The sequence below is a fragment of the Crinia signifera genome, chromosome 5, assembly GCF_055691185.1.
Source record: "Crinia signifera chromosome 5, ASM5569118v1, whole genome shotgun sequence".
NCBI lineage: Eukaryota > Metazoa > Chordata > Amphibia > Anura > Myobatrachidae > Crinia > Crinia signifera.
Window position 1 is genome coordinate 165,345,453 of NC_139221.1, and position 14,969 is coordinate 165,360,421.

Genomic DNA, 14,969 nt, shown 5'->3' on the forward strand with positions numbered 1-14,969 from the left:
ATGTGATGGGGGGGGGAAGGGGGGGGTGGTGGTGTTGCTTTTTTATAGAAGAAAAGGAAACCAGTAATGGTACCAATTCTTCAGGTTTCTTTGAAGTCATGGTATCAGAAGAATAGATCTCGGAGTGTAACACTCAACTCATAAACCAGACACACAGTTTGGTAGCTTTAGAAAAACTGTGAGTGGTGCAAGAAGTTTCATGTGATTGAAGACAGCATGGGTGGTGAACCTTTGAATCCTAATGTCTGATTTGCAGCGAGTGGACTGAGAGGATATAGATTAAAACAAGTTACATGCACCTGATCTGGTAGGGACTGGAAAGCTGGAAGCCACTATTCGGAGAACCTGCGTTGTTCAGCTGTGGCAGGGAGGGTGGTCAGTGAGTGCTTTGAGTACCCTTTGGTGACTACTAAATATTAGCCTGGGAGGATATGAAATAAAATATCTCCTCATAAGCTGTTTCCTCAGCTATACAGAGCCCAGTCGAATCCAATATGGCCACCACCTGGAGGGAGAGGGAGCTGAGCTGGGCTGTCAGGGCTTCCAGATGTCTCAAAGTAAGCTGCAGCTATGGAGAGTGGATGGGGGAGGTCAGGGGTGGCGGAAAGCCGTGGTTAGGGTCCCAGAGCTCAAATGCCAGGTAGTGTGGCCACAACCTGCAGGGAGAGCTAGATCTCTCCCCTGGCTCCGCAGCTTCCACACTCAGGATTCGGATGGTCCCCTGTAGGTTAGTGAGGTCCTCCAGGTGTGGTGTGGGGATGGAAAAGGGTACAAAACCCCGAAATTTTCAGGCTGAAACTGGAGCAATCTTGCTTGGCCAATAACTTATTTTTACACTTTTTAAAACGATTTAATTACTATCAGCCTGGCATCCACTACCCAGGGGCACCAGTGACAGCCCTGGGCATTAGCCCGGGCTGGGGGTGCCCTGGAGGGGGGACTTGGGGGTCCCCTCTCCCCCAGAGACCCGGTCAGGGTGTCACATTTTGGCCAGGGGAACTTATATAAAGATTACCCCAGCTGTGGCATGAACCCGGGAGCCAAATACGAATACGTCAGCTTAGTAAATTAGCCATATTCTCAGTTCGTATGTTTGGCCCAATCACAGCTGATCCCGGTCTTACCCGTTCATACACGGGATGAGCCGTAATCGGGGATGTTAGTGAATTGGTTTAGTATTATGCCCAGTGAGATTGGTAAAATATTAATTACAATTAGTTGATTAGGTAATGAAAGTAAAAGATATCCATAATAATTACCTGCTTGTGCTGCTGTTATAAGAGCAGTGTTCCCATCATTGTCTTGCCAGTTCACATCAACATGGGGACATTGAGATAATGCTATTACAATATCCACGTACCCTTGATAGCATGCAACAAGAAGGCCAGTCTGTGAAAATGGAGCACAAATACATTTAGAAATATGCACATTTTTAAAGATTCTCTACAACAATGTCTCATATAGGCTGAGTGATCAAGGACCACATGGGCCTGGCGCTGTAAATGTTCAAGGGCTTTTGTGAGAAGCAGAGGAGCTGTGACTTGGGTCCAGAACTGACCGAGCCAACATTTTTTGGTACGCAAATATAGATTTTGGCGCTCCTCGCTGCAGATATTGTGGGCATGGCTACAATGTGGGTGAGGCATCAATTGGTGCATAAACCTGTTTTAAAAAAATGTAAGTTTGAGCTGTAAGGGTGGGTTCTATTATTATTAATCTATCATAAGATATGAACGTCAAGTCAAGTCAAGACTCCACCTTCCGACCTTACGGACTTTCTGCTGCATGAGGTCATCCCAACTGTATGTCAGGTAAGGACTATTATCTCGATGTCAACATTCACATTACTGAGGGCAGCATTTATTCGTCAATTTACACTAAGCCCACTGACAGAAGCAATATTCTTCTTGCTTCTAGTTATCCTCTACTAGCTCTCAAAAAGGTTCTCCCTTTCTCACAGATGCTGAGAGTCCGCTGCATCACAAGTGACAGGCTCTGTCCAATAACAAATTAGCAATGTGGGGATACCCTCTCCATGAGCTCGAATCTGTTAAAAACAACATTCTCCAGATGCCGAGGGAAACAACCCTTATCCCTACAGTCAGATCTAAAAAGTCTTACAAATTTATCTAGGTGAACTCCTTACATTCAGTCAGTCCGTTCATCAAGAGATAAGGGGGAGAGGTTGACTCTCCAGTGGCCTACGCTTACCAAAATAAATGAGTCGACATGTCCATTGGGCCAAATTGTCACAGATTTTATTACCTTAACAACACTTTAACCATAACATCACACTAAATGTTGCAGGGCTAGGAAATGATCGGTGAGCAAGGTTCTACCTAAATGGATGGGGTGTGTCTGGCCCGACCAAGCAAGCATGCTACATCCCACTCTTCCCACGCAACCTGTGGTTGGAGAAGTGCTCGGACCGATGATGCGGGCATGAAGTGTCCTGCCTCCCCTCCTCCTATGGATGGAGGCATGACCTGTGATACCACCTCCCCTCCAACCGCAAATGGGGGAGTTACAGTTTCCCCTCCCGTACCACCTGGGGACAACGCATCTTGGGCATACCATCTTGGTACGCAGTCCATGTGGCCCAACCATCCCAAGCTGGAGCCAGGCATGTGGCCAGGTGACTATGCTTGGCCATCTGACATCCCCTTATGTACCATTGCATACCATGTCTTGTTCACCCCTTTCCCCATGCCCTACCAGGCCTGTGAAATCCTGCACATAATAACAAATTACAGTGCATACCCTGTCACCTGTAACATACCAAAACCTTGATACCCAGAGTGTAAGATTTCACTTGTTTATTATTATATTTTTATAAAGCTTTTCTGTTTTGACACATGTCCTAACACCTCTATAAGAACCAATTGTTACACAAAAAGAAAACAAAAAAGAAGAAATCACCTCATTTGAACGCTGCCTTTATACCTTACCGCGCCCCTCTGCTCTCGGTTCTTCCTAGGGATGGGTGGGAACTTCTCCTGGTAAGTCTGCCCTGCCGCCCCTTCACTGAGATGCGGTCATTTGGTCAACAGCAGGATGGTCGACAGTCATTAGGTCGACACCATTAGGTTGACATAAGAAAAGGTCGACATGAGTTTGGGTTGACATGGCGAAAGGACGACTTGCTTCTAGGTCAAAAGCTAGTTCGACAGGTCATTAGTTCGACATGTTATTAGTTCGACAGTGTCTAAGTCGACAGTCAAAAGGTTGACATGGGGTTTTTTGAGACAACATGTGCCGACAGGCGGTATTTCATGCCCTACCATCCACTAGGGTGTGGTGGGAGAATAAAATAGTGTGCCCGATGCGCGAGCGATGCGGTGCACTTTAAACTGGTTCCATGTCGACTATATTGACATTCTGGTCAAAAAACTGTGAAAAACCCCATGTTGACCTAGACATTGTCAAACTAATGACTTGTCGAACTAACAACCTGTCAAACTAATTACCTTCCAACCTATAACCATTTGAACCTTTCCCATGTCGACCTTTTCCCACATCGACCTAATGACTGTCGACCATCATGATGTAGACCAAATGATCCCAATCCCCCTCCGCCACCCTCTCATCTACCCCTTACCTCTACTTCCCCTCCCTGATAATGTCTGGCTGCCATGCTGGACAGTGGAACCCCATAGGTGGTGGAATGGGGTTAGGGCGTAGCCTCCAGCCCCAATTTCATCAGCAACTATTTAAACTAGCAGAGGGGGCAGTGAACCAAATAAGAATCAAGAAATATGCTCCCCAACCCCATAGGTATTTTCTCTGCAGGCAAATTTTGGCAAATGGAAGAGGAAGCCTATGCACTGCAACAGAAGATAAGGCTGATCAAAACCGAATAGATATAGGCAGAAAGATGAACATAGCTAGCAGCAGGAGAAGCACAAACAAAACTTTAAGAGCTATGTTCAAATGCTAGGAGCTTAGGAAATAAAATCCCAGAACTAATTGAAATAATGATAAGGGATGAACTGGATATTGTGGCTATTACAGGTGCAATGAAAATCATGACTGGGACATAGCTATACCAGGATATACTTTATTTAGGAAGGACAGAATGGGAAGAATCGGAGGAGGGGTTGCAATATATGTGATAAAAAGCATAAAGACTACCTTAATACAAATCCTTGCTGTCTGGTTGTTTGGTTGTCGTCTTGACAAAGGCCGGGTACAGACTGAAAAGTCGACTTGGATTACGGTCCTATACACTTCTGGTGATGTATTGAATAAATACATCTGTTTCTCTTCAATTCAAAATGTGGTTCCATTCAATGATCCAATTTCAGAATACAGTAAATTCACAGAAATAAACCTACGTGTTTCGTCCTCTCGGACTTCATCAGGGGTAGATTGGATCTAGATGGTGAAAGAATGTGCCGCGAATGAATCAAATAAGGTACCTTATAAGGTTTAATAGCACTATTTCAACACTAGTTCTGGAGGAAACATGATAGGAAGTGGAAGAAGGGGGAGGGAGTTGGTGGTCGAAAAAGCTGTTCTTAGGACCTTTATGTCCCATGAACTATGTGCAAAAGAAGAAAATAAAATATGTGCTTTTCTCCTAAATACCCAATGGAGTTCAAGCACTTGGATTGATTCTCATCAATATTAAAAAGCAGAATATTGTAAAAAAACGACATCAAAACTTGTATAGGACACCTTGTCAGACAGGAAGACAAAGCTTCACAACAACCTACAGACAAATATAATTCTAATGAGCATATCATGATTACAAGGAGTCCCATAACTTTCATACCAAATAAAAAATAAAAAATTATAATAAAATGGATTGTACTCTCTTTTTTCTTAAAAGAGAGAGGAATACAAATCATTTCTGAAGGCAGTTCAGAAATTAGGAAATAAATAAACAATAAAAGGGGAACAATTGTTCAAACAATTAAAACAATTAAAACAGTGCAGTGAGTCACCGAGCCAGAAACGCGGCGAGCCCTGCGAGGGGCCACGGAAAACTAAGCAAATAGCTTAGTGGGCACCCAACTAACATATAAGTACCAATTTTTATTTTTGTACGTAGCGATTCATATACATTGTACATAGCTTTTCATACAAATTTTCATAGATATAAGGTACAGATGGCGCCGGGCTTGTCTTTGCTGGGGATGGCGGAGGACTCGCCACCCGCCATCCCCCGCCCCACGCCATCTGTATGTCGGAAGGGGACGCGCGTGCACGAGGTGCACGCGCGTCCCGTTCCGACGGTGCTTTTCCCCGGGTCCCCGCCGGCTTCCCCGGGTCCCCGCCGGTCCACACCGCCCCCCCGCAGCCCCCCGCAGCCCTGCCCGTCTCCCTGAAGCTGGAGACGGGCAGGACTGCACCCGCCGCGCCGCCTCGCCGCCCGGCTATTGAGACGCTCGTGCGTGGGAAACGCACGAGCGTCTCATTCAGCCAGAGCGCCAGATTGCTGGCGGATCGCCAGGGACACGGTCCTGGCGCTCCGCCAGCAATAATAAGGCCGGCGCTATCTGTAACATATAGTTTCTACCCCTCAAATGGATAACATTATCCTACAGACATGTAATTTAGAGTATACCTTACTTTCAAATGTGTTCACAGACTATTAAAATATGATATCAAATACACATTTTACTTAATTTCATCATCAAGGTTATACAATCACAAACATTTCTAATATTTGACCAATAAAGGGCAACCTACCAATTTCTTAGGAGCAAAGGTTAACACCAGCAAAAGCAAGAGTGATCTCAGGTAGTGCTGAGTGGGTTTATATACCCTGTATATGACATCACTTCCTGTATTGTTGTTCCAATGGGACAATGGTAGAAGTCTGTTTAAACGAGCCTATTGGCTCTCCCCTAATATTAAGTGAAGGATATTAATGCAGATAAACTTATAGGGTGATCATTTTACTGAATAGTGGTTTAAAATAAACCTAAAAATGTTAAAAACAGGGTGGGTGAAGTGCACTTCCGGTAACGTCATGCATTCCATTGTGCGTTCCACCTTCACTTCTGGTTTCGTATTAGTGCCCACAGGTGAGGGAGGGATAGGTTAAATTGAACCATTCATAAAAAATTCTCCACTAGTGGGAAAGGTGGATGGATGGCTAAAGGGCTGTCTCATTAGATAGATGGAACGCACATTTGAAAGTAAGGTATACTCTAAATTACATGTCTATAAGATAATGTTATCCATTTGAGGGGTAGAAACTATATGTAACCTTATATCTATGTACAATGTATATGAATCACTACCCACAAAAAGAAAAATGATTATATTCATATTATAATTTATTATTCCTAGAATGTACTAAGTACAAATACTCGGAAGAGACTCCCACCAGTGAACTGTAAAACCATTATTCAAAAGCCGATCCCTACATTGGGTATGTGTTCTTTATGTAGTAAAAGTAACCTATAACAGTCTGTTTTAATTGTTGGAACAATTGTTCCCTTTTATTATTTATTTATTTCTTCATTTCTGAAATGCCTATGATATATGATTTGTATTCCTCTCTCTGTTAAGAAAAAAGAGAGTACAATCCATTTTATTATAATTTTTAATTTTTTATTTGGTATAAAAGTTATACTTTATAAAGTTATGGGACTCCTTGTAATCATGATATGCTCATTAAAATTATATTTGTCTGTAGGTTGCTGTGAAGCTTTGTCTTCCTGTCTGACAAGGTGTCCTATACAAGTCTCAATGTCGTTTTTTTTACAATATTCTGCTTTTTTAATATTGATGAGAATCAATTCAAGTGCTTAAAATCCATTGGGTATGTAGGAGAAAAGTACATATTTTATTTTCTTCTTTTGCACATAGTTCCATGGTACATAAAGTTCCTAAGAACAGCTTTTTTGACCACCCACTCCCTCCCCTTTCTTCCACTATACTATCATGTTTCCTCCAGAACTAGTGTTGAAATAGTGCTATTAAACCTTATAAGGTACCTTATTTGATTCATTCACAGCACATTCTTTCACCAACCCTGATGAAGACCGAGAGGACGAAACGCCTAGGGTTATTTCTGTGAATTTACTGTATTCTGAAATTGGATCAATGAATGGAACCACATTTTGAATTGATGAGAAACCGATGTACTAAAAAATGTGAATACATTTTGTTATATTTTACTATTGTACATTATTGTGGTGAAAGTCTTGAGCGCATTTCTATATCTGTACTTTCTATCTCTACCTTTTGTGCCTTTATAAACAGCAAGGTACTATAGAAGTGCTGCCCTCTAACAGCGCAGAAAAAAGGCCACACTTTCTTTTGAGATATATATATATAATTGCACATCATTTTAATATAGCCCAGGAGGGCTCAGGATTGCATGCAGAGGGGGACCGGGAGGTGGAGCTGGAGCGGAATACACACTGTCACTGATTATGAAATGGTGCAGAGGATGCTGCTGCCAGCATCTCCTAGCGTCCCAGTGACTCTATGTATGCCAGAGCCGCCGAGCCGAGAGCTTCCTGGGGGGAAAGGGACGGTCATGCTGCCGAGATACAGCCGGGCATGCCTGGCTGTGTCTCGGCAGCGCGACCGTCCATTTCTCCCCAGGAAATTCAGTTTTACCCCATTTGGGGTAATTTACCCCGGGTTCCCTGACCACTGCTCTAGAAGGTAATAGATAGAATCTGATTGGTTGCCCATAGCAACATCCCATCTGAAATAGAACTCCCATCTTAGTAAATTTCCTGCACCAGCCTAAATCTGCAATAATCAGCTCTAGTTGTCATTAATCCCTTCATGGTAATCTTATTTAGAAACATCAGCCCAAATAAATGAGGGATAAAACAATATTTTTCTGTAACAGAAGTATAATTGTTACCAACAGGTGGTGTTGTAGGTCTAGAACCATGGTTCTTGATGTTTATATAACAGTAATACTGTAGCATTTGTCAGTTCAGGGCTTCCGATAAGTAATGCCTTCATTAGTAGAACAGTGGGAGAGGGCTGCAGCAATTGGTTACAGGCAGCTCTGAGTATACTCTATGTATTCGTGTTAGCCTCTTACTTCTCTGCATTCCTCTGTGATTCTCTCTTGATGTGCAGTGGAGCTCATGCTCTAGTTGTTCCTGTCAATCTCCCTCCTGCCTGTCACTGTGCAGTGCAGCAGCTTATTTGGGTGTCATTCTTTTTTCATTCTCCGTGCTATTCGTTTGTCATATTCCTTTCTGCTGTTTAGCACTGAGTGAAAATCTGTTTATTTTTCTATATTTTACATATGTCATTATTCTTTCTGTTCACCTTCTAGGACAGAGACAGTACAAAAAGCAGGCGTTCCCTCACTATCCTCCACCGGCAATTATGCCCTGCACAGGCTGTGCGTGCAGCCTAGGCAAACATGTTCTCTGTCTACAATATGTGGTACTTCTGTGTCAAGCAATATGAGTTAACTTAGTCTTTACACACCCAGTGACTACGGAATATAGAAATAATCACATCCCTGAAGGACTGTCCTTGAGGGTTAAATTGTCCATTCTAGTCTTTGCAGATGGGGACATGTGGCAGCTGGCGTGTGCATGTTCAATGGAACTGAAATCACATATTTCAATTCTAAAAGCTAGTCTAATAATAGTAATTAATTCATTTAAAAAATAAGCCAATTTTTTTTTGAATAATAATAAAAAAAAAGATATGTGCATGTGTTGTCTGCTCAAACCCAAGTATAACCTGTGTACACATCTGGACCGGTTAGGAACATAACCTACTAAAATGACAACGTCACAAAGATAAAAACCCTGATGGAGGTATTTGTTATTACAGGACAGGAGTAGACTGGTCTTTAACAACATGGCGCTGTAATTAAAGCTTATCTTTGCCCTATTTCAATCAACTTATATGATGGGGATGGTTAATGCTGCAATTATCTATCGCTCTCTCTCTCTCTCTCTCTCTCTCTCTCTTTATCTATCTAGTTAAATTGATACTAGAAATAAATAAGCTGTTCCCGATGAAATTGGCAAATAGCCGAAAGCTAAACTTGCATGGCTATGAAGGAGGCGAAAACCTGCAGTCTTGAAGTGGTTAACTATTCATCTATCTAATAGGATTAACAAAAAAGCTTTAAGACTTGTTCATTATCCTTTCTTTAAACGTGATGCGTATAGAGTCTATCTATTTATAGAATCTTCTTAGCTTGCATGCATGAGCTTAGCTTTCTTCATAGATCACTCCTCTCACAAGTGAACCATAAAATAAAGCTTTGTCAAGCTAAAGAGCACTGAATAAAATGCAGAGGATCATTGCACACAATACAATGAAATGTAAAGCACTAACCATAAACATCACAACTTTTTTACTGTCCTCTTTCTTTATAAATCTTGTTTAAGAAGCTTGGAATAAAAGGCAACATAAAAACATATATATATATATTTTTTTTTTTGCATTTTTAAAAGCCAAGCAGAATGTAGCACATGGAGGAAGGGAGAAATCCAAATAAGTCCCCCTTACACACCCACATGGCTATCCTGCCACTTTCTAGCCCCTATCAAACCCACAGCAGCATGCCAACCTATACCTTTTAATGTAACTGCACCACCTGCCTCTCTGACAGATGGAGTACACTCTGGCTACTCTTGTTCCCAGGGCCTTATCTACTGCTTATGTGCAAATAGCCAGGAAAATGGGCCACCAAACCATTTTATCTGTGATTCTGCCAGACTCCATAGATGCATGGTAGGCAAGTATAATCTGGGTTGGATTGGCCCTCAGGTGAACACACCCCTTTCTTATGGATAAGTAACTTGGTGGAGCAGTACTTGAACTTGGATGCTTTGCTTGTTTCTATGTAGACTACACCAAGATTAGCAAAAAAGTGGGTGGTCCTTAATCAGCCCATCTACTCTTTTATAAGGGCCTAGTCTGTGCATGTCGTCTCTAATGTTGGCCTAGTCTCTCTGTGGTGCCCGGATAGATGCCATCTGATGGCTGGCCACATCCCTTAAGATGGCGCTACCACTGCATTTCCTGATAGGAAATCCATATAGGTAGGCAATGTGAGCCCTCCTGGACCACAGACCATGCCTCCATTCTAGATATGCTATCGTATTAGGCAGAGCCAGACCTAGTCAATTTGATGCCTTCGCAAGATATTGGTTGGTGCCCCCTAGCAGCGGCGGTAGTTCTACTCTACACTACTGACCCCGTTATACCCGCAAATACATTTCTGACCCCTCTATAATTGCCACTACATTATTGACCCCTCTATAATCGCCACTACACTGATGACCCCCTCTATACCCGTCTCTATACTACTAACCCCTCTATACCCCCCTACACTACTGACCCTGGGCATATGCCAAGGTGCCACTGCGATCCTGCTCATAATGAGATTTTCATAGAAAAGCGATTGTAATGAAGTGACCATGTGGACGTTTTAACAGGGAGTAGCTGCAAAAATGCATATGTGTCATGCAGTCAGCTGCGATCATACATACCCTGATTATGCTTTACTGACCCATCTATAGCCGCCTCTACACTGCTGACCCCACTATACACGCACACAACTACACTACTGGCCCCTCTATACTGTACCTGCCTCTACACTAATGAATCCTACATATCTGCCACTACACTACCCAAGGTCGACATGAGGTTAGGTCGACAGGGTCATTAGGAAGACACAAGCATTAGAAATCGACCATACACCTTCAGCCTCCACCCTGCCATGCAAACGCCTCTGCCTGTCAGTCAGGTAGAGGCATTCACAATTTATTTATTTTTATTTATTTCCATGTATTTTATTTCTTTATTTATCATTATATATTTCTTTATTTCCATATATTTTATTTCTTTATTTATCATTATATATTTATTTATTTCCAGTGACTTATATAGCGGCAGCATATTCCGTTGCACTTTACAATTGAAAACAACATTGATTAGGCCCTGGAGGAGGGCCCTGCTCGCAAGCTTACAATCTATAGGGATAATAGGAGGGATACATAGGGATAGGATTCCATAGCATGGCCGTCCCACCAGATTACAAGACAGTCCTGATGGGATGCAATTAGATATTAAGGTTATGTGGGGGTTCTGGAATAATACTGCGATGTGATCACAGGACCCGTCCTGTGCATTTGCTGTTTCTCGATAACAGTGACAGTGCGCAATTGATCGCTTAAGTGATCACCAATGAATAGGGGGACAGCGAGGATGTGATGATAGCACTGCGGCTACTCAGTTTGTCGTAAGCATAAAAGTAAAAGTGTGTACAAGACACACTCCAACATATTGCCAACTTTATGATATGAAAGAATATGTGGCTGCATATCCAGTGTGCACAACACAAAGCTTCAAGGCAAGTTCCAGCAGGTCTTCTGATGCCACTACTAATCCACAAAACTCAGTAGACACATAAATTAAAGGATTTCATCACTATTCTGCCTACACCTAATCATCACAACACTGACTGGGTAGTGGTAGAACACTTTTTAAAAATGTATCACTTCACTCCACTAAAACGATTAAAGTGATCTTCTGTATTTGTTGGCAAGTTTTTGCCAGCCCTATGTGCTGCTATACAAATTAAACTTTTCTGTGGGTTGTCACCCTCTCTCTTGATTTGTACGCAGTGCCAGAATGGGAGCAGAAATCGACCCTGGCATTTTGAGCACACAGGCCCACCTGCAGCAGGCGGGAACCCTTGCTCAGCGAAAAGGGTGTGTGGCCTCATTGAAAGGAGGCGTGGCATCACTGTAATGCCCATTGCACATTATGACAAACACACCGTAACACCCATTACAGAATATGACACAATCCTTATGCCTATTACACATTATAATGGGTCATGGCAATTATTCCTGCTGGCTGTAGGCTGGGTGCTAATTTACCTTGTCTCAGACAAGAAGTCAGTGAAGAAGTCTCACCGATACCCCTTTTACACCAAAAATCCCAGATCTGACCCCGCATTTGGAACAAGGTCCAAGCTGGGTCGGATCCGGGATTTACCCCATTCCACTGCGGTGCCCACCCGCAGTGTAGACAGAGGCGCTGCTTGGAGATGACTTCATCTCCAAGCGCCAGGACCGCGATCACCGCCACTGAAACCGCCAATCGCCGTGCTGAGGGCAGCCCAGCACCAAGGTAAGCTGCTGGGCTGCCCCCAGCCCCCGTGCACCCCCCCCCAGCTGTCATCCACAAGGTGAATGGATGCCACACACAGGCATGTCCTCTGCTGCCGCCGCTGAGTACAGCAGACAGCAATGGGGAGTGGTATCCTGCACAGTACAAGAGCAAATGAAAGTTAATAAATATCTAAAACCAACGTAACTGAAAATGTTGTTCTTAATAACAAAAATGGTTAGATAAGGTTGGAGGTGCCCCCGGGAGTCGAGTACAAGTATACTCAAAGGGGAGAACCGGCTGACAACAAAAAGTAGGCAGTCGTTCACAGAAGAGATTCCTTGTGGGAGGCACACTTTTATGTCATCGAGGATAATGAGTGCAATAAAACTTATCTTTTAATCCCAATTCACATTAAAATAATGGCTCAATAATTTCCCAAAAAATGCAATTTGTCATAAGTATTTTTTTTTTAAATATTTTTTGAAAATATACGCTTCAAGGATTATAAGCAAAGAAATAATTCCACTGTGTATTTGGTACGTTATATCTGTACAGTGGTGGTTGGTGGTGTTATTTGTTTGTCATACACTGTTGGTGTATGATTGAATTGTGTCCTCAAATAGGACAAATGCAGACACGTCCAGTGTGTTACATTATAGTAATATTCTTAATAATTAAATTCAAGGTAAAGAATGATAATGCAACATATAATACCCGTTAGTAGTAATAAGCTGTTAATTAATTCAATAACCATTAATTAAAACGTTTAGCAGAGCACACAAGGTATATGTAAAGAATTGGGAAAAGGGGAGTACAGTGTGTTAGATTCAAATATTTTTGCTGCCCAACGTCTTCAGAGTTTTGAGCGGACAGAGGGTGAGAGAAGAAGTTGATACCGATAGAAAAAAAGAAATAGGTGTATGGAGTGCAAAAAAATAAATAAAAAAGCTTTATTAGGCACAACTGAGACTTTTTGTGTTCCTGAATCCCTGGGCCTGGTACGGGTGTCCCTGTCACCGGGCCTGTCCATTACACATATACATCAGATTGATGCCCATGGTAGTAGCACCCCTTACACATAGACTAATGCCCACGGTAGTAGCGCCCAATGCTGTATCTTTCATCACTGTCTGCCACTTATATGTGACTGCGGCTGCGACCCTGGAGAGCTAAAAATGTAGTGGCCCGGGAGGCAGATGGCTCCCAGCCCCCCAGGCCAGTCCACCAATGGTTTTGAGTAAGTGAAGCCAGATGCAGTCTGTGAGACTGCACTGGCTTCACTGTGACTGGCAGTGACTTCCTATTGGAAGTCCTACCTGCCAGTCTCTCAAGGCAATCCCATTGGGAGGAGCAGCCCATGGAATTTGGGTCTATGCATATGCAGTACCAAGGCCGATACTGCACATGCGCTGACCCCGGCGCCTATCATCTGCATTGGACAGTCAGCAGGACTTCATTTTAGATTCTATGGGCTGCTTCCGGAGCAGCTTATAAAAGCTGCGGGCCAGCTCATGTGCAGTACTGTGGAAGCTACATGCAGCCTCCCTCTTACACCGAGGTAGGAGCCCCCACTGCCTGCCACCATCCCTTAAGTGGACTTAGCTGGAGTATGGCTTTGTGGAGTAATGAAACACACCACAACATGTTCAAAATATGATAACACACACAATATGATAACAGAGTCTGTTTGGTTGCCCATAGCGACATCCCATCTTCAATAGAACTTTCATCTTAGTAAATAAACCCTTTAATGTCATCAAGGTCAACTGCAATATTTGATTGATTGGAAAGGTTATATGCCAGCTAAAAAATCTTAGATATCCTTGCTGGATGTTACCATGCAAACAGTAGTACATCAAACAGTGCCTTTATGCAACACAGTTGGAGCTTGTAATGCAACTGAATAGTTTGTGAGGAAGTTTGTTCAAGTTTGTCTCACACTAAAAGTAGTAGTAGTTAGTTTATTTATAAGGCGCCACAGAGTGTCCGCCGTGCCGTACATAGCAAACAAAAAAAAAATTACAAGGTAACGTATAGGGTGTGTTGATAAATTACAGCATAAATAGGGGTATGACTGGTAGAACTAAAATCAGCATCAGTTCTGAAGTAGGTGTCTAAATTGTCGAGGAGACTGAAGATGAAGTAGAGAAAGGGAAGAACAGGGCAGGAGCACAGGTGAGGTAATGAGGTAGGGTGAGTACGTGAGGAAGGAGGGCCCTACTCATAAGAGTTAACAGACTAAAAGGAGGTGGGTGGACGAACGAAAAACAATAGGATAAGTAGGAATGGATGGGAACAAATGGAGGGGTAGGGTAGGCAGGATAGGACGAACGAAAGAGGATAGGAGGAGGACGATAGGTTAGTTGGAAGAAGTGGGTTTTGAGGGAGCGCTTGAAGGAGGTAAAGGAATCAGAAAGCCTGATAGGTGGTGGGAGGTTGTTTCCAGTGCAGGGGGGCAGCGTGAGAGAAGTCTTGGACATGGGAGTGGGAGGACGAGAGAGCCTTGTAGGTGGTGGTGAGGAGTTTAAATAGAACTTGGAAAGGAATGGGGAGCCAGTGAAGAGATAGATAGAGGGGGGGGGAGGTGGAGGTAGAGTGGCGTGTGAGGAAGATGAGCCTAGCAGCGGCGTTAAGAATGGATTGGAGAGGGGCGAGGTGGGCGAGAGGTAGCCCGGAGAAAAGAATGTTGCAGTAGTCAGGGTGGGAGATGACAAGAGAGTGAATGAGAATTTTGGTCGCGTCAGTGGAGAGGAATGGTGTGATGCGCAAGATATTGCGGAGGTGAAAGTGGCAAGACTGTAAGAGAGCATGAATGTGGGGGTGAAAGAGAGGGAGGAGTCAATGCTACAGCGTGTTTTGCAGCGAGTTTGGTCGGTCGAGGTGATCTCGGT

The 14,969-nt window shown here is 43.3% G+C and overlaps 1 protein-coding gene across 1 annotated transcript in view; it reads right to left on the reverse strand.

The window, feature by feature from the left end:
* The window catches only part of ANKRD33B (ankyrin repeat domain 33B), a 120,788-nt gene that overhangs the window by 43,240 nt on the left and 62,579 nt on the right, over window positions 1-14,969 (reverse strand). The window contains exon 2 of the mRNA XM_083145181.1: window positions 1,260-1,389. Coding sequence (XP_083001307.1) covers window positions 1,260-1,389 — 130 coding nt within the window. The remainder of the gene's footprint in view (window positions 1-1,259; window positions 1,390-14,969) is intronic.